Genomic DNA, 21,284 nt, shown 5'->3' on the forward strand with positions numbered 1-21,284 from the left:
ACTTAATCGGGGGAACAAAATGTGGGCCAGTTATTTTTTGACATTTTCAAACGGGAAGCACGAGTAGCATGAACTACAGCCGCAGGACATAAATAAGAAATTTCCCTAAGAATCCCAGGCCGGGCCAGACTCCATTATTTCTGTCTTTCGTTGCCAGTGCGGCACAGTTGAACAAATGGCGAGTGCCGGGATATGAATGCAATCCCGCTCCACACAAAAGAAAATTCATATTTCAGTCTTGTTGCAAACAAACACAGCAACGAAAACGAAAAGCGGAGGAAAACCCTCCTGGAAGGAACAACATTTTTATGACAATGTCGGGGGAGTGTGGAGTTCCCGTTCCCCGTCCCACTCCCGATCCCGATTCCGTACCGCCAGCCCCTTATCCCTGTCAAAAGCCGATAACTGACAATGCCCAAAAGGATTTTTACTTTTCCCGTTTTCAGTGCTCACAATTTTTCCATCCATTTCGCCTTTTTTCCCCATTTTTTGTGAAGTTGTCAGAGAAACTGGTGCGTTGGCCGGCCGGCGGAGGCGGAGATGGAGATGGAGATGGAGGTGGGGGCTTGGGAGTGGGAGTTGGAGAACCCTGTCGGGGGATATCTCTCTGCATATTTCAATGTTTTCGCTGGCGAAACTTGACTTGTGTTTTTGTTGCAGCCCTCGGATATGCATTTTTAATGTGCATTTGTGCCTTTGTGTCAAAATGCCGCATGGCGCACAGAAAGGAAATCCATCCCGCCGCCCAGCTATCTCATCCCATCTCATACCGAAACCAAACCCAAGCCCGAACGAAAAACCGACTCTTCGGCAAACCAAAAGCCCAACCGCACTAGAGGCCGCCTAAGAAGCCTTTCGCTGTAGTTGTCGCTGTCCGATAAACTATGCCAAAAGTCTGCGGTTGGCAGCTGGTTCAGTGGTTCAGCTCCGTCGCCGACTGCTGGTCGTCCCCGGTCCGGAGTCCGGAGTCCTCCATCCGAGGTCCTCCGTCCATTCCAATGCCGGTCATCGACCACAGCAGCCATGAACAAGGGAGCGGCAGTGACCATCGCATCGCCGCAGCCACAGTCAATGCCCAGTGCCACATATTTCATTCTCGTATGAGCTGGGCCTGAGCCGGAACATCCCGAATAGCGCCATCTCTAATGTTTATTGCCTTTCGCCTGGCCCCTTACACTGAGGGCAAAATTTTGGCCTAGAATGTGGGATCTGATTTTATAATGAGTAAATAATAACTAAATCAGCACTGCTTAGATCCCGGGTTTCCATTGTAGTTTAGATATTATTCGTTTATAATTATTTTACCTATCCTTTACGATCTCTGATCAACACTCACTCTACCTTTTTTTTATAATTTACCATCCTGGTTGCCTTAAACAACTTAGAGGTCTTTCCAAGTGCACTTTCCATGGCCCACTTAAAAGCCAAAGAGGAGTTGCATCAAACAATTGGTCCGGGGCATTCGTGAGTGGTTAACAAAGTTAGGGGCATGGGCACAGGCCCACATGGCAATAGATTTCGCGGCACAAAAAAGAGCCAACTTTTCCAACAGCCCAAATAGGAAATAGAGAGCACCCATCAACACGAAGGGTGTATTATCTCTGGGCCAGGAGTGAAACTTTAGAGCGAGTGCAGGGCGCAAAAGTGAAATGGCCCGCAACCCGTTCTTGGGGATATAGTTGAGTGCGACACTTTTACGACTTGGCGGGGCGAAACTTTTATGCCAACGTTGCCACCAGCGATAAGACCACCCAGCCGGGCAGTCCATAGGCCCCTCAACCACTGCCAACATGGCCCAAACCCGATGGCCGCCCCACTGGCGAGCACTTGACTTTGACACTCTTTAAACAATTGACGGGGACCAGGGGATTGGGATTGGAACTGGGACTGGGAATGGGACTGGGGCTTCTGGCGTGCGTGAGAGAGCTGCGACATCGAATCTGAGCAGATAAGCGCACAGGCTGTCGTGGTCAGGGAAATCGGGGAAATCTGGCCAAATCGAGGAGGTCCGGGCGCCACAGGGCTGGCTCAGCAATGTCGAAAAGTTTGCTGCTTAGGCAACTGGTCGTGACAGGCCGGGGAAGAGGGGATCCATTTGCGGCGGGGAACGGGAGTTCATAAATTCGCCGGACCCAGAAACAAAGCGCTTATGGGAATGCCTCAGCAGCCGGCACATTCAAATGGCACAAAGCGGGAAATCCACAGCGGCATACCGCAAGTCCGGCCAGCGAATAATTGAGAGCTGTCGCCAGGACAGGGGGCTTACCAGAAAAGACCTTCAAAGCAGACGTCGCCGTCATTAACGTGCCCAGATGACCACAGAATCTGTCTAAGCCGCGCCCCACATACGTATATATATGTAGATACGCATATAGAAAGAGATCCGGCCGGGCTTTTCGTGGCATAAGTGCAAAATTTGTAATCTCCGTGCGGCGTGGCGGAGCCGCAAAGTGCAGTGGCAAAAAGAAAAACAACGGGCGGAATGCGAGAGCGGATTATTTCCCGTCTGTTTGGGTCAGCAGAACGTCGGAGGGCGATAAGCCCGCCCGCCGACCATTAATACCCTGCCAAGGGGTCACACATTCTGCCAGCTGTCTGTCTGGACCACGAGTTTCCCGGTAAATCGCGCTTAGGCTGTGTGGTGTTTTGGGGCTCGGAGGCATAAACCAAAAAGCAGTACTTCAAAAACCAACTAAGGCTTTTAAATATAATGAAATATTCATGCTGAGCGCAAACTAATCTATGCATTTCAAGAAGCATATGCATACACTGAGGTTAAAAATAATGCTCTGGTTGTTGGCTTATTTTTGAAGCATTCAAGGAAATCTCTTTGTTTTTACGTGCATTTTTAAAAATATCAATATATTACCACGGAATATAATTGTTTTGCTAAAACATATTTCGTTTTATCTTACCCCTATACAAGCTAGAAATCCTTCAATCGAAAATTACGAAAAATTCGAAACATAATAACCCAGGGGTACTCCCCCTTCGAACACTCTTCTTGCAACCCAATCTAAACTTTTGTTTGGTAAACACATTTATGAGGGCCCGCTCTCTCTATCCGAATAAACACACTCGTGTAGGCAGCGGTCATGTTTTTAATTGCCTTAATTGATTAAAGCCAGGTCTATTATTTTAAATGCCCCTGCCCCGAAACGCCCTTCTGCCTGCCACTCGTTTGTCGTCATAAATAAAACAACTGACAAATGCCGAAAAATGTTTTTAACTCACTAAGCCATAAAATCAGTGAGCTTTCGCAGGATACACACACGTATTGCTATATGTATAGAGAGATATATAGGGCCCTGTCATCGGCAGGCCGGGAACAGATATCTGAGCCGTTCAGGACTGCGGCCCAGCATTTAAATGCATTTTCAATTTTTAATTTTTTCCCTATGAGTGCCCACACAAAAGTGCATAGATTCCGAATTGCGTGTGCATATGTTTAATGAATTAAAACACAACGAATGTTGGTCAATCATAAAAAATGCAAATTGAAGCATCGGCAGCACAAACAAACAACAGGAGTACACACGAAATGGAGACAGAACAAAGCAATTTGCTCTCGAATATTCGGCTGCAATTTGTTAAATATTCATTATACTCGTACACCGACATCGACAACAGGGCAACAGGACACAAACGTGTATAAAGTAATTTTGATAACTCCCCAACATTCAATGTTCTTTGTGCAAATTAACAGAAAACGGCAATTTTATCGACTAATAGTCCCCGCATGTCACGTAACCGGAGGACGTGCCGCCCAGGCCCCCATATATCCTCTTACACAGCCAGGGAAATGTATTATTAAGAAAGCGTAGGACCATTATATCTTTGCATAGCTTGAGGACGATGATGATGGCAATGATGGCGATAGCAGCTGAGTGGCAGGGCAATGTCCATTTACCATTACCATTTACCCTACCAGGGGGTACCTGGGAGCATGGGGGTCACATGGAACCACACGTGTCTATGGCTTTTTGCCTTTCTGCTGACTCCGCTCAGCCCGTAATCGTTATAAATTCTGTGGCAGCCTGGAAAAAACGCCGAGGAACAACAGAAGCCTAAAGTGTACACGATAGAATGGCAATACGATCTAAAAAATGCCATGTAGACTAATTTGAAACATAACTTTTTATTTTTTATGGTTTGAATGTGTTGCTTTATTTGGAAAGGGAGAGTTCAATCACTCGGTCACATGTGTCAATATTTTATTTAGTTTAAACAGGATTAAAGGTAGAAAAAGACCCTATTTCCCCGTACAGCAGCAGCAACAGCCAGAAACATTGCATATCTTTAAAATATAACCTATAATGTTTACCATTCTTATGTACTTTCCATATACCATCGACTCGCAACTGGAACGTGCTACAATAATGGACTCCACTTTGCGGCAAACACGTGTTAACTTTTGCGGAAAATGTGTCATAAATCATTTAATTGCATTTCACCTTTACCCGCCTGTCAACTCATTTGTATTTCCCGATGTGCCTTACTTTTGCGACCCGGCATCGAAATGCACATCAACGAATGCTGCGACAAATGTGAATAATTAACGCAATGCCTGCGACCCGTGTAAACACCCCGCCCACCTGGAATCGCCCATTATCCACCCACACCCTCCAAATATCCACTCCTGTTTCTGGCACTTTGACAATCTTGGCTATTTGCATTTGATTTGCATTGCCCGAACCTGCAACTACAACACAATTGGCCACCTCATATCCACCTTCTGGCGCACTGCATCAACGCCCGCAAAAAACCCATGCCCCATGCCCCGTGCCCCAATCCCCAACTGGCACCGCTGCGAATCATCAATTTTCGGGATGTCACTGCCAATTACACCTTTTCAATATTTGTGCGCATACCTGGCCGTTCCTCGTGGCGTCGGAATTCCTTTTTTCCGTCCCGATCCGTTGGAATACAGTGGCGGAAACTACAAATCAACCGGCAAAAACGGCAACCATCGAGATGTACGCGCCCAGTTCGTATAATGACACCGTAACCGGCGAGACGCTGTCCAGCGTTTCGGAGAAGAGCGAGTCCTACTCCAATGAGGGCAGCAGCCAGCCGGAATATATTGTGAGTACACACGGATCTACCTGAACCGACTATTTTTTGCTTTTCCTATTTTTGCTCCAACTTTTTGCCAGTTTTGTCCATTTTTTTGGATGAGCATGAATATGCAATTTGTGAATGGGCACAAAAACGAACAGAATCGGGGAAGGGAGGGCAAGGGAAGGTTGGGAAAGGAAAGAGCCAGCAGTGGAAAATCGTCTGGCATTTTAGGCATTTTCCATTGCTAAATAGATGTCCTGAAGCGCAGGGGCGTCACTTGGCATTTCCACCGACGGAGAATGGTGCGATTTCCCCGAAGTCATTCAATTTAAATATTGCTTTCTACTCGGTGGGCTTTTATCAATCACACCTATTTTGAATGCACTTCTATATTTCTGATGGTATACAATTGGTAGGGTTTACTTAGGTTTAAGGGAATGATAGATGGAATTCATGAAAAGTCATCAAAATGTAATATATAGATTTTAGAAAGTCCAAATATTGGTCATTAAAATATACATATTTCACATTTTCCAATGAAAAAAAAATTAAACTAGTATACCTATTATACAATTTTGAACATCGTAAATATTCAACATTTTAAACAGATTTTAATAGAAACACAAAGTTAAAGATCTTAAACCTCAAAACCGAACCCTTTTTAAAGGATATTTCATTGTTTCAGTCCCCCTTTAAGAAAAGCCACTTAATCTAATTGTTTAAAGATTCTAAGCCTTTGGAAAGAAAGCTAGAAAATGACTCGGAAGCCGGAAAATAGCTTCAGGTGAATTCCAAAGATGAAACAAATATTCCAGAGATGGCTTAAATATAACTACAAAGCAGTTAATAAGCCACAAAACAAATTTAAGGCATGATAGGGCTTTCTGTCGGTTCAAGGAAGTCTGACTAACTCTTATTATTGAGGGTGGTCATCAGAGGCATCCCCCTGGCCTGGGGCCCTGGGTTTTCAATTATTGCAAATGCTCGAAACGAGAGCTTCCCGAGTGAAAGGCAGGAAGTGCCAGACCAGGCCCAGACCAACCCAGACCAGGCCAGACCCGACCAAGATTAAGCCCAAGAACAGGTCCAGACCAGCGGAGCGGAAACGGAAGCGGCATGCCGACGTCGTCGCTAAGACGTCGTGATTAATTACGCGACGCTGATGATGATAATGATGAGCCGGCGAGTGGGCCAAAGCGGAGAATAAAGCAGGCTGCGAGTCTGGCTCTTGAGTCCGCGGGTCTGAGACCGGGAAGCGCTTCAAACAAATCGTTTCAAATTATTAAAATCATTTATTATCGCCGTAATCTTGCAGCGGCGGAAAACCGCAGCAACTGCCTAACCCGCAGAAGCTGGAGTAAAAGTATGTAAAGTGCGTAAACTGCGACCGCGCGTGTTATAAATCAGTCCCCGATCCGATCCGGGTGTCCTTGGGCCTGGTCCTTGTCGTCCCAGTTGTCCTGGATGTCCTCGCTGTCCGTGTGTCGCCGCTGTCATTGTGGCTGTCAATTACGCGCCAACGACTTTCAACGCCTTTGCCAAAGTATGCCAAAAAGCAAAGTGTGGAGTAATTACGGGGCATTACTCAAATGGGAATGGGAATATAAATTGATATATACCCGGCCATGTCGCATCTGCCGCTCTTAACTCGGCTCCTATCCCTCTTTTTTCGCAGGACGAGGCGCGCAAAAAGGCGGCGTCCACGTATCTCGTTGAGGGCTCGGATATGCCGCCGCCCAGATATCAAAAGGATGGCACCCTGCCAGTCATATATCCGAATAATATTGGTAAGTTGATGTAACAAAAACCTCTTGACACTTGAGTGAAGTAAAAACTATCAGGAACCCATTTTCCTTTGAGCCTACGTGGTTATTTTAATGGCTTTCCCATAGTCTCTTGTAAAGGGAACTCTTTTTATACTATAACAAACAAAGTAAATAAGAACTGTTGGCATAGACAACCTTAGGAAAAACCAAGAATTTAACGATTAAAAAGTTCAATCTGTTGTCTAGAAAAGTTCTGATCTCTGTTGCACAAGAATGGATATTTAAAAAAATATACATATATGTATCTATTGAAAATCAAATGCTTTTACTTTTGATCCACTTCAAACTTTTGTTTATAGAATAATACCGTTTTATAACGCTTTATTTTTCTCGGTACCAAACAAAAAAGCCAGAAATACGTTTTAGATAATTAACTTTCGGGCAAAACAAAGTTGGGACTTCGCACGCGCTGTCAGGACGTCAGCAAACCGACCAGATACCCCTTAACCCTCTATCGACCGACTGCCCTGCGTTGCACTCGTTTTGGTTTGATTTTTATGCCATGATTGCAGTGCAATCAAAGCAAATGTTGAAAAAGGGAAAAGAAAATCGCAAGGGGGAGTGGACGGAGGAGGAAATAAATATACAGAGGGCGAAATCGAAGCTTTTGGGGCAAACGGAGGGAAGTGTGCGAACTGAAAATTCAATTCGAGCACAACATCTCCATCTTAATTGTAATTGAGGAGCAAAGTTTTTGTCAGTCTTGATTTTCAATTGACGTACGTAGGGATGTGTGAGGGCAGACCGTATTCTCTATGTGTACATAGCTTAAGGCGGAATCGAAATCACGTGCGGCCTGCGCTAATTTAGGAAAAAACCCAAGCCTCGAATTGTACAATTTAAGGAAAGCAGAAATGGAAATGGAAGAATAATAGCCGGCGAAAGGACCCAGTCTGGGTCTGAGACCCAGACAAAGGACACCGTGGCAGTCTATCAAAGCATCGAAGCTCTAAGAACAACAGCAGTTCTACAAAAACAATCCGTCCAGTCGGAACAAAAGCAGAAAATGCATTTTAAATGCAAAAGCGTAGGAATAATAAAAATACATTAGCTGCAGAACTTATCCCCAGAGGGGAAAGTGCCCGAGACTCTGGCATAAAAAATACAATTACCTTGTGTCAACGGCATGAAAATTTGGAAAGCTCTATTCCCCTCTCCGTGCAATAAATAAGGTTGCGGTGGAGAATTTTCCCGATGAAATAGATAAACTAGAGATGGGCTCGTGATTAAAATTATTATTCACATCTATTTCACAAAATGATGATTCTCTTGCTCATGGCTACTTTTCAATTTAGCTTTTCTTATTATTTTAGCACGATTAACTAAATATATTTAATTAAACGTCACATTAACTTTATGTAAATATCTTCCTTGTGATAGATAGTGTTAAAAACTGTATTAGAAAGTGATCAGCGTAATAATCAGTATAATTAAACTTCCCAATGTCTGAACTCAAGGATACCTTATCCCTTATCAGATCCTTCTTGACTCACACACATCACGTGCTCATCTCCAAGATAATTCGAAGACAAGGTCTTCCCGCCCACTTTTCCACCCAGAGGACCTCCTGCCTCCCACTTTTCCACCTCGAGGTTTCTGCGGCGACACGCATAATTACGTATGTATGTACATCTGGGGTGTTCGTGAGTACCGCCATTTTCTTTATGCCCGAAACAACAACAAGAGCGCAGCGGAACGAGCTGAAAAGAAAACACGCCGAGGGAGAAGAACAACAAAGACAAAAGCAGCGAAGAAAGGCAGAAAAGAAAGCAAGAAGGGAAGAAAGAACGGGCGCGAGAAGGAAGAGTCGCAGAGGGAAGTGCAAAAGAATCCCCCACGTGGCACAAAAAATTAAAATGCTTGCCGGAAGCTGAATCTCAAACAAGCGAGCCCAAGGCTGTTGTTCCAAGCGGGCGGAAAAGCGGGTGGTGCACCCATCTACCACCACCCACCACCCACCGGGAAAAGCTGGGGGGCGGCATGCACATGAGCTTAACGGGCGGGGCAAGCGGAAATTGTTTTTGTTAGTTGGCGTCACATTTTTTATCAGAGTTTTTTGTTGAATTTAAATTGGTAGCGAGTGATGGGTGGAAGTCAGAGAAATTGCTAAAAAAAAAAAGACGAAAAAGTAAATGCATGACAACCTGAGGGGTTTCCATTTTACAACCCCACCAACAGTTGCAATTTCATTTACCATTTATGCATTTACACGGGGAAAGCGGCAAAGCCGCGCTTTTAATGAGACTCTTTCCACACGCTGCCATGTTAATGAGCAGACCAAAAGCAACAAGTCCGGGGCTGTGACCCAGTTTCTGACCTTGAACGAGTGCAGAGGGCCTTAGGCACCCCGAAACCTCTTTAAACCCCTTTGGTTTAAGTATATTCCCCGAATATAGCTCTCGGCTGGCCCCCTATATTTCAGCTTTTACGTGAAGCATTTCTTATCTCGACTCCGGTGGGGCCCAACATTATTAATATCAAATGAACTGGGAACTGGGGAACCGAGGCAGCTAGAGCTCCTGACCCGGTCAACAATTATCAAGCTGCCACAGACCGAAATTGGAACAAACACAATGTTCATTGTTCGACTTTTCTTTTCGACACAACAATACGGCGCTGATCGAAAAATCAATAATTCATGAGTGACTGTCTTTTCGGGGAAGCAGCCCACATATGCGGAAGTAAACAAGCCGCAAGATGAACAAGGCCCAAACTCAGGTCTGCCACAAGGTTTCCTTCGATTTGTCGTTGTCAGGCAGCCGCAGGCTCGCAACTCTGCCTGGAAAATTATCCTTGCGAGGGCTGAAGAGCCCACACCCACCCACAGCGATTCTGCGATGTCACAGTCTATTTTACAAAATTACAAATTTGTTACGTTTGCGGCTTTCACGCCTCTGCAGCTGACAGTCACTCGCTTTTCACGTAACGTGACAGTATGTTGGCCAATTTGTCACGCCCCAAGCAGGTGGCCTTATGGCCAACTGAAGACTCCATTGACATTTGCATATTTATTGGACGGCTTATCAGCAATGTCGCAAGCATTGCAATTAATGGCCATCGTTTTCTTTTCCTTTCCGAACGTTTGCACATGAAATCGGCCAGAACCAAGCAGCAAATTGTTGCATGTGTTGGTCATATACCTGTGTACAGGTGTGTTCCCGTTTTCAAGAATCCTTTAAAAGGGGAAATTCGTAACAATTTTTTTTGTAATATTATTTTGTTATTTTTTAAATTGCTTAACCTTAAGTAATTTTCTTAATTAATGAGCAGATTTAGGAGATCTAGAACCCACTTAATGTCCGTCCAATCGGAGGCTCCAAAATTATTGTACTCTAATTTGTTAAGGTAAATGTCTGGAACTAGATTTTCTATGTACGTCAGTAAGAACTTTGATAGTAAATTAAGTGGTTTATAAACAAAAATGAATATTTAAGTTACTTTTTTGAGTCCTACAACATTCAGAAACCATTTAATGTCCGTCCACCCGGGGGCGCCATAACTTACGTACTTACTTACTTACTTCCTTAATAACTTACTTACTTGCTTACTTACTTACCAACCTACTTACCCACTTACTTTCATTCTTACTGACTAACTTACTTACCTACTTACTTACATACTTACTTCAGAAACCATTTAAAGTCCGTTCACCCGGGGCGCCAAGAAAATTTACTTTAATTTCATATGATAAATGCTTGGAAAAAGACTTTTAAGGGAAATCAGTTAGAAATTTGTTTGTAAAATTGAATTGTTCTTAATGAATAATTTACATTTAAGTTACTTTTATAACTATTAAGTCCTAAGACATTCAGAACCCATTTAATGTCCATCCACCCGAGGACGCCAAAAATAACTGTACTCTAGTTTCCTATGATATATGCTTGAAAAAGTAATATTATAATTTTTGGAATTTTCTCCGGGGTTACTAGCGTTTTCTAGAACTTGTACAATTTTTCTGAAAGGGCAAGCAAGCACACTTTAAAAAGCTACAGACTCCAATACCGAAATAAGAACAGGGCTGACAGTGTGCGTGTGTACAAATGTGCATGTTTTTCGAATATTAAACCCGTCGTTGGCAGTTCAGAAATGAAAATTGAATGCGTTTTGCATTTCTCCATTGCGGCTGGCCGGCCAAACGGCGTGCTCCGCTTATGGTCGCAATCAAGGCTTAAGCCATAGCAACAGCCATATATGTATATGTGGGAAAAAATATAGGAAAATAATCAGTAGAGCGCAGCACGTACCCCACAAAAAAGAGAAGCAATCGGGGCATTGGTAAGCCATTAAAATCAACCCAGAGCAGGCTAAAGTGGGCTTATTGGCCACAAAAAAACAGCCTCAATGCATATAAACCGGGCTCACTTTGACTTAAGCACATATTAACTGGATACTGTTTTTCCCTCTCCGCGTATTTTTTGCAGTGAACGCCTGTACACTGCCGCACCCGAGGCACAACAATGGCAGCGCCGCCATCCACATGACCCGGGATGATCAGATGCTAATCAGCAAGGGCGTCTATATTCCGTCCCCGTCGCCGGCGCCGCCGCCAGATGGCTCCTACTACAACATGAACAGCGACAGATACTTGTCCTATCCGCCAATGGTAAGTGAGATCGATGAACCCGGGGCATCGCAGGCGGGGATTTGGCCGACCCAAGCTTAACGAACGGCAGATGCAGGCTTAATTGCCCGCATCTGCAGTTACCTTCTTTGATCCGCTGCCATCTGGCACCGCCCCCTCCGGCGCCTGGATTATTGCGCTCAATTAACCAAAGTTTTACGAAGCACCCTTGGCACTTTGCATCCCGCCGTGCGAGGGGTCCATAAATCCATGTATCGATCTGGGCGAGGAGCATAGAGTGCATCTTCCCCCTGCTGGCATTTAACGCGCTTCGACTTTTATAATCCGCAACACTGTAGAGACAAATGACAAACTTAAAAGCATTATAAGTAAGCCCCTCGAAGCAGACTGCACTGCGTTGCTGCACTGCGCGCAGAGTAAACATTATTTTCCCCGGGCAACAATTTAATATCACGCATACGCCGCGTACGGCAGCAGGCAGCTGGCAGCGTGGCTTTTACGACGGAGGAACGCCCACAGATGCGACAAAGTTTTTGGCCCGCGTCACTCATAAAGCGGTGGGAATGCCAGTGCCGGGGTAAAGTTGTCCCTGCCCCTGTCTCTCGCCACCCTGCCCCCCGATTTGGACCGGATTCCACCTCCGAAAAGCACCGCAGCCAGTCGAGGACAGGCGATGTCCGTTCCATTCCAAGGCGAATGCCACACATTCGGCGCTTGTCGCATTGCCTGCCAATATAAATTCCGCAAATTTCACAATAAACATGGGGAAATCAATTTTGGGAATTTATGTTTCCGACGCTCCTTTCGGGGAATCAACGTCCCCTCGGACTTGATGACTCCTGGCACTAAAGGGGTGCCAAGGCGACACCCTAAGACGACATCCGACGTGGGATGACAGTCAGCCCGTTTATGTGTCGTATCAACTTGGCTGACGCCCGATAATTGTATAAATTAGATGGGGGAAGGCGAATGGAAAAGTGCAGCAGCAGCAGGATGGCAGTAATATCCAGGGGATATTACGCAGCACCAGCTGGCTGCACAGCTAATATAATAATATTTATGCTTAGCAGTTGACCATGTTTATGGGCTTTATACGATTTGTTAAGTTATTCAATTGTGTCCCTCTCCCAGAGAGTACACAGTTAAATGATGTGGTGGATGTGGGCTGTGGACTGCGGGGCAAAGTGGCCGTATCAAGTGTCCAGTATCCACCGCCCAGTGGTCCAGCATCCCAGTAGCCAGTGCTCCGTCATCGTTCTTTGCCATCGCCCGACATGGGACTAAACCTTTTGTTTGCGGTTTTTAGTCAACGAGGGAGAAAAATTCAATTTCGGTTTAGTTGGTCAACAATGACATCCCATATGTATGTCCACATATATGTGTATAAACCACTTCACTTCACTCCATGGCCCATGGAGCAGCCACTCCTTCCGCTTTGTGTGCGGGGGCCTTTTGCCGTTTCACATAAGAAATGTTTTGTGTGGAAGCCAAATTGAATTATTTGATAAACATCATTAGAAAAATTACAAAATATACAGAGCAGGGCAGCGCCCAGTGGCAGTTCAGTCCCTTCGCCGGGCTGTGCGGCTTCCCGAAAACATTTGGCCAGCTCTAAATTACTTTTCGAAGAGCATCTGTCTCCGTTTCGACTTCAGTCAGCTCCAGCGCCACGTATCCGAGCAGACAGTAAATGAATAAGGACAATTTATAACAGTAAATCAAATTAAATTTCAATTGGAAAACTTGACAAAAAAGAGAGCTCGCAGGGCGGAATAAAACAAAACAAAATGGCCATCTAACAAAGTTAGGGCATCGCATCGCTTTGCACATTAGTCCCCGAGGAGGGGCGCGCATAAGGCCCAGCTGCCCATCGAATTCCTCCGTCCGGGCCACCATAATTGCCCATCACAACTGAATCGGACCAGTCCGAACTATATGTGGACTCGATTCAGCTTGACCAGTTTATCACAAAGCGCTGAAAAGTGATTGAGCAGCTCCTTAATCAATTTATGTTATACTGTGCAGTTGCCATTTATGGGATTTGATTTAATTCAGCAGCTGCAGCACTATTAAGTTCGCCCAAGCTTTTTATTTATTTAAAGCGAGATTAAAATATTTCAATACATTTAGTTAGCAAAAAGTCTATTTCAATTACAAGTACAGAGTTCCGTTTCATTTAGTTTTGATTCATTACCTACACACATATTTTTCTATTAAAGGGAAACTTTTAATATACATGTAGTAACTTTAAAGTATTTTACTTCCATTTAAACACATATTTACACCTTTTAAATATTTTTAAGCAATTAATTTGCCATGGATGTAATAGAGCAGACTTCTGATGCGTTTATCATTTTGATGAATAGGTTTAGTTTACTTTTTTTGATTGATTTATTTGTCGAAATCTATTAAGGTCATCTTTAGAAAGTTATTTGGATTGAATTTGATTCGTGAAGAGTAGTTCATCTGCTAGGGCCCCCAATTTATTACGAGTTTTAGATTAAAGTTCAACATATTTAATAATTGAGCTTAATTTTTGTAACAAACAATGAAATTATATTGGAGTTCAAATATTTTTCAAACACAACATAGGTAAACACAACACAATATTATGTGCAAATGGACTTATCGAGCTTATTCGGCTTCAAGATTTAAGTAGGCACCATTTTCCTATATTGTTTATTTTCTAAACAAAGAGTTCAACTGCGTATACTTTCATTTGCATTTTTATAATAGCATATCCCATGTTTTGATATGGCTGTTTGGCTAGACATTGTTTTTTCCGTTGAAAGGAGACTGCTACAGCTAGCTGAATGATTTGCCCTTTCGGAGCAACAGGATGTCCCAGGGTCGGCGCCTCAAGGACTTCAGCCGTATCCACATCCGTTCATTGGCACGCAAAGTGGCCCGAAGTAAATGCAATTTAAAACAAGTTGTGGCCACACCCAGGCAAAGCCGGATCGAGAATGGCAGCCCACCCACTCATCCATCCGTTGCGGTGTTTTTGTCCAACCAGCTTGTAACTATTTAAGCGGCAATTTGTATTTTATTGCCAACTTTGGTTGGCTTCCAAGGCCAGAGAACGGCAAGTCCACACTCCCCACGCCCACCCACGTCAGCCCCAAAATGCTCGAGTTTCATTTGGCTGGCGTTGATAAGTTAAATGCTGACTGCCGGACGCAGTTGGAATCCCTATGTGGACTACGTGCATATGTGGCTCCGGAGCAGCCGGAGGGCAGGGACTTGACTCCAGCCGGACAACTTAACTACGGTTCACTTTGTTAACTTGAGTTCTGCACAGTTTTAAATTCAATTAGTTTTCGTGCGGGCGAACCCGGGATCTGGATCTGGATCTGGCCCATTGTCTGACTGCCACTGAGCTGTCAGCTGCAAAAGGAGCGGGAAAGCAGGAAAGCGGTAGAGCTGGAAAGCCGGGGAAAGGAGGAGTATCCGTCAGATACTTTACGCACTGTGGCTGTCATCAAAGCGGGATACGCGAGTGTTTTGTTTTAAAATTCAAGGGGCGGGCGCGAAGTGCGCAGCTGAAGCCGATTAAATAAATAAGGGGATCCACTCCTAGTGGGCCATAATTTAATTTTCGCTCCCTCTGCCGCTCGAGAGGCTCCTTGGACTCATAGACTTGGCGCCGCTCCGTTGGCCTTAATGTGGAAAGTTTCTTTTTTATGGCCAGTGTGGAGATGCCAATTGGTTATTCTATTTACCCGGAATGAAGTTCCAACTCCGGCAGTAACAACAATAATGAGCTGCGGCCGAGAATTAGCGAGCGCGGCACACAAAAGCCTTTAAGTGGCCCAAAGTTTTCGCACAGGGCAACCTAAAACCCTTTACACCCCGTCCCATCCTGAGCCCCCAAATCGCGTTGGCTTAGCTCGGGAGCTCTACGGACCCCAAGTTTTCGTTGAAGACAATTTAACTTTGTAAACTGATACAAAATGTCCGCCCTGGTCTACTTGAGACCTCTTCCCGATCCCGATCCCGTACTGCCTTGTTAATCAGTGTTGAGTGTTGTGTCCCTAATGTGTTGCTGGATGTCCTTGCGCCATGTTAATCCCCGAGAGTTTTCAATTCCGCAATCGTAGGTACTCGATGCCCCTTAATATTCCAATTAGGTGCACGGGCCAAGTTTGCAGCACGTACAACTTTCAAGTCGCAAACTTGGCCCGCACAGCTGGACTTCTGGCATGCGGAACAGGAGCGGCTTCCTCAACTGGCACAAAGTGTCATGTCAATTGAACTGGAGGAATCCGAATCCACTCGCAGACAGTTGGCTTTCTGTTTTTTTCCGCTGCCCAGTTGCCCAGTTGAGAAGTTGTCAGGAAGTTGTATTGTACACGAGCGCTGGCAGAAAGCGCTGTCATAATTACGGCATCGTTAGTGCCAATCTTCGCTTTAATGCCGTCTTTTCAGGGAAAAGTAGCCAAAGGATTCGCGGCGTGGATGGAGACCAGGAGACCAGGAGACCAGGAGTCCACGAGTGCAGGAGTCCAGGTCCAGGGTATTTGAGCCTCGGCTTAGAGCGGACTTTTGTTTGCGCCCCTCATTGTTTCATATCTCGGGCGACAGTTTAATGGGAAAACTTTTGCCGCTGAGCCAACAGAGCAGTTCTATCCCGCCGAAGAGCTGCGATGAAGCCGCTTAGCTAAGCCTACGCTCACTTAATCCACACTGGGAAAAAGGTCCTTGAAAAATGCCGAAAATGCCTTGAAAATGATAATATATTGGCTGATGAGAGTTGATGAGGGTTGTCCCCTATCGAATTTCCAATCCCCAAGAAGTCTGAGCTTTACTTATAAGTGCAGATGTGTTGAAATGCTAAAAGCGTTGAAATAGGGGTGATACAGCCAACCAGGACCTCGAGTTTTACCCAAAAAATAATCTTTGACTTATGTTTAACCTGACCTTTATCACCAAAAAATAATAGAAACACATAATTAAAATCAGTTGAAAAGTTCACAGCAGGTACTTAAAAAAGATATTGTAAGAAAATCACAAATTAATCAAAGGGTTTCATTAAAAAGTTTTCATTCGATTTTATTCCGGTGTGCTTCTGAAATCTTTAACAGCAAATTTGTTTTGTTTGTACTTTGGTAAAAGTTTGGTTGTTTCTGCAACAATCTGATACCAAAACTCAAATCTCATATCAGACTTCAGAAATAGATATCCCTAGCTATTCATATTTATTCTCGCTATTAATGTAGATGATTCCATAATTGTGCATGTACAATATATTAAGCTTCACTGTACCTAAGGTATCAAAAAAATCTGGTAGGATAAACATGTCCTTCTCTAGGAAAATTACATCTACATATAGTATCCTCTTTACTTTTACTTATTGCAGAAAGTAATAGCCGTTCAAAATTAATATTTATTGGGAGCCTTTCCATATATGTATCCTATTCTTACAAATGTGTTCCCTTAATTTACTTTCAGGAATACCCAGCAACCCTGGACTTCACCGCCCAGCCGATGCCCATGGCGCACCTGCAGCCCATGACGGTGACCTCGCTGGCCACCAACGGAGGCGCCACGCTCATGGGCAATGGATCGGTGGCAGCGGTTGCCGGCGGATCGGGCACCTTGCGGCGGGGGATCCTGCGCGGGGTGGTGGGCGTGCCGCAGCCCGACGTCACCCACCACACGTCGACGGTGGGCGGAAGCCCCATGCAGATGCTGCACGACCTGCACCCGGTGAACCTGAGCGCCTCGACGCTCACCACCAGCACCACCCTGAACGGCAGTCTGCCGACGGCCACCGCCACGCTGCCCCGCCAGCCGCACGGCATCCTGAAGGATCCCAACCGGAACAAGCAGCACCAGCAGCAGCAGCAGCTGCTCAACGCCAGCCTGGTGGGCGTGGGCGTTCCGGTGTCGTCCGCCATGGGCAGCCTGCAGATCCTCAACCTGCCACCGGCGGGCGGCGGACTGGGCAACAACCTGCTGATGACCACCAGCGGCGCCTTCGACCCCACGACGATGGGCATGAGCAGCTTCGGCGGAGTCGGCCAGGCCGGCGGCATCCCGGTGGCCTACACCGATGCGGACGGGCACCTCGTATAGCTGTAGGCGGGGACTGGGGCCATCAGCAGCGGCAGCAGCACCACCAGCTGCAGCACCACCGTGCGGATCCTCTCCGGCAGTGAGCCCCGGTTCTGAGCGACCTCGTCGCCCAATACCTATCCCTATTCCTATCCGGCGCACTCGTATCTGTAGCCAACCTACTCGCAAGGATGTAGCTAGTTTAGGAGCTTTCTCTTCGGCATCTGGGTTCCTCCGGTGTCCCCTGTCCGGCAGCCACATCCACTGGCCATTACCTTATTCAAATCAGCCAGCGAATTAGTTTATGTAAATTTCCACCCAGTTCTTACGGCTCTCCCGTCAATGTGGGTGTTTATTTAGATAAGGATTCTGGGGAGGCCAACTCACTGGGGGAGTGAGCATAATTTCGCAGAGAGTTTTACTAATTAGCCGGCAGCAGGAGGAGCAGAAGGAGCAAAAGGCGCAGAAGGAGCAGGAAGTGGGCGAAAATAATTTGAAAATCTCCTTGGGTGGAGAACGCGAAACGGTCCAGAGCCGTTTGACAGCTCCCAGGGGCGTGCTTCGGCTCAAGTCGACTGGGCACGTGATTGCCCTGGACGGCGCCGGCGGCCATGGTCGTCGAAAGTTGAAGGTTGACAGCCGCTAGCTGCTCGGCGACCCCCTCCCAGATCCGAGTGCTAGATTCGCCACCTCCCCTTTAATGGGCAGCTGGAGAATCTGGGAATGGGACTACATCCGGCCGAAACCACAGTGGAGCCTACTTAGCTCAAACCACTCGGCGCACAAACATTTTACGCAAGGAAACGTTTAATGAGGAAAAGTGTGTTTTTAAAAACTTGTTATTTCTTGTAAATTGGGAAAGGTTAACATTTTGATAATGAATTACATTTTCTCCGAGTTAAGAAACAGAAGTTGGAGTTAGGAAGACTTCTTTAAAGAGGAGCGTTAAGAAATCAAAGTTAAGGACTTTAAAGGAAATGCCATAGATGGAGTGTTTTTATAGAACCTTTCATAAAATTTTATAGAATGCCAACTACTAGAAATCAAGGCTGCGCCAAGCTTACGCCTTGGAATTTAAGTTTACCAGCATCTTGAGTTGCTTAACTCAATCTCCTCCTTGGAAATGCGCATATCGCAGATATGGAGGGGAGGCGGCCACGCCCCCTTATCCCATTATATGCAGACGCAGCCTGTATCTCCATCTATCTATCCAACAGACATTCGAGTGGCGCTGCCGCCCATAAACAGTTTTCATTTGCCACTCGTCGCAGCTCAGCGAGCGTGACATGCCAATCCTGGCCTGCGTTGCCATTAGCTCTTCCACTTCGAGGCCAGAAGAATCCCGGAATCCCAAGGACCTCTCAGCTCCGTAAGCGCCCACCCACTCCACCATATCCATATCCACATCAGTATCTTTGACTTTGTAGCCAAGTTCTTGAGATCCTCGAGCGCCGTGCATAATTGCCAGCAGCATTGTGTGGATTTTAATATTCATTTGGCTGTAATTGTTGGATCCGGGTCTGGATCGGGGGAGTGCACTATTGCAGCAGCTAGTCCCCAGTGGATTATCGCAAATGAATAAATGCCCTGATTTCGGGCACAGATGGCTGAGGATTGGGGGATTCGAGGATTCGGGCACTCAAGGACTCCACGAAGCCAGGACTCCAGGAGGTGGGGCGCTGAGCAAACACAGAGTGTGTAATTAAAAGTGAAATTATCTTTGAAATTAACGCACGCGTAGACAAAGACAAAGGCGATGGCAAGGAGGAGGGCGAGGGAAATGAAGAAAAATGCGCGGAAAACTGAGGATGAAATTAAGAATGAAAGAAGTTGAGGCAGCTCTGTGTGCCGGCACACATGGGTGTATTTTCCCGCTGTGGGATTTTCCGCTATTGAATAATGGCGATGGCAGTGGCCAGATAAAAGTTAAATGAGCGGGAAAATAGGGAATTATAGTGGATAGCCGGGCGAAACCTGTTGTGTTTCCCCGGGAAGGATGGCCAAAGGACAGGGGCTGCAGTGGAACCCCCTACACCAGACATGTGAATGTATAGCTTGTACTCAACTCTACGAGTAGTGCTGCCAAATTGCATTAATAATTAGCGTTTAACTGGATCCGTAGCCCTAAGTAGCTAAGCCAAAACAATTTCGAACCACTACTCAATCAGCAAGCCAAATCCTATCAAATTGTACAATACCACAGAGCGGAAGCCGAAAAGCAAGGATTAACAATTACCGAATAGCGATAAATAATTAACGATTAAAAGGACAAATGCAGGTATATCGATACACACACGGAGAGTCATTGCAATTCATAGATGTAAACGTAGCGTACAATTTCGCATCTCGTAACTCTTAGATCCTGTCCCCCCATACCCCCTAAAAGTTCGGAGCTCGGCAGGGAGTTCCCCACATAAGCATAGGAATAACCAACTCGCTGTTTTCTTAGGGATAACTATTTGATTGCACTCGAACCCAGTACTCCGCGAGGGAAAGGTGTCCCCAACCGCATCTGCATCCGCATCACAAATCTTGTATGTCTTCCCCAGCTTGTCCTCACGATTGTTGATTGCCCCTTGTTTGATCCACAAATACGTATTTATAATTACACGTACACATTAGTTTAAAGTTTAACCTAACTTGTCGGGGGAAATAAATAAGACTTATTGTAGATAATTATGTTTAAAACGATTAACAAACACGAAATCAAGTTGTTCGTTTTGTATTTTTGCCAAAGAGATATTTGTTAAACAAAGATAACTTGCAGCTAGACCATGTGTGTGCTTGTTTCACTCTCGCTGTGTTTGATTGTTGTTCGATTGAATTAGAGTCTCTGTGTATATGATTTCGGAAATCCCCTCATTCGACGTTAACGTAGCATAATTGAGCAGCAGCTGAAGGCGATGACACACAAGACTTGAATACCGAACCTAGGTTAATGTTAAATGTTAATGGAACTCGAAATCGAAAGCGAAACTTAATGCAGCTAAGTGTGCGTGTGTACAAAGCGAATTATTTACCAGTGGATGTGAATGTTTTTATGACACTTATTGAGTTATGTATTTTATGTAGTCTGTATGCGTATATCGATAACTATAATTACCGAGAGCATTGTACAGTAGTCGAGGGGAAAAACAATAATTAACACGGCGTAAGTTCATTCGAAGAAAACCGAAAATAAATTAAACGCATATTTCATAACTCAAAGCATAAGCCGCCACTCAGAAAACTGTATAAAACGAAAACGAAAAGAAACAAATTCTTTGAAAAAACAAAAAAAAACAATTTATTGACAAACTATGAAAATTAATGCATATGAAACCTACTGCATTTTTAAAAAAAGATCTGTTAACAAATGAATAATAAACCATAAAAGGATGAATACCAAAAAAACGAAATGCATTTCCATGGCGGAACAAAGGGCCAACCGATTACGGCACAAAGGACAATTTAATGGCAAAACTTTCGAATCAATTTTCAGCGGCAGGACTCAAACAAAGGACGACGGCTTTCCGGCCCCACAGAAGAGACACTTTTCCCGGCGAGCCAAAGTTTTCCGAGGGCAGGACGACTATCCGTCTTGCCGGGTGTGGTGCAAAAAATTGAATTCCTTGTAAAACTTACGAGCTGGCATTAATTTTAACAGCATCTCAGGGGGCGGCGGGCGTTGGGCGGTGGGTGGTTTCTCTGGATGCCTCAAATTACGTATACGGCCCATTGAACGCTCTGCCGGGCACGGACATGTGTGCGTACTCTCC

The 21,284-nt window shown here is 45.3% G+C and overlaps 1 protein-coding gene across 3 annotated transcripts in view; it reads left to right on the plus strand.

Annotated features, from left to right (window-relative positions):
• The window catches only part of LOC119549448 (nephrin), a 63,541-nt gene extending 42,622 nt beyond the window's left edge, over window positions 1-20,919 (plus strand). For all 3 annotated transcript variants that reach the window (XM_037857544.1, XM_037857541.1, XM_037857542.1), the window contains 4 exons: window positions 4,931-5,085; window positions 6,737-6,848; window positions 11,309-11,490; window positions 16,921-20,919. In XM_037857544.1, coding sequence (XP_037713472.1) covers window positions 4,931-5,085; window positions 6,737-6,848; window positions 11,309-11,490; window positions 16,921-17,547 — 1,076 coding nt within the window. In that variant the 3' untranslated portion in view covers window positions 17,548-20,919. The remainder of the gene's footprint in view (window positions 1-4,930; window positions 5,086-6,736; window positions 6,849-11,308; window positions 11,491-16,920) is intronic.
• Window positions 20,920-21,284: the final 365 nt, after the last annotated feature.

Source organism: Drosophila subpulchrella, chromosome 2R (genome assembly GCF_014743375.2).
Source record: "Drosophila subpulchrella strain 33 F10 #4 breed RU33 chromosome 2R, RU_Dsub_v1.1 Primary Assembly, whole genome shotgun sequence".
NCBI classification, from domain to species: Eukaryota; Metazoa; Arthropoda; class Insecta; order Diptera; family Drosophilidae; genus Drosophila; species Drosophila subpulchrella.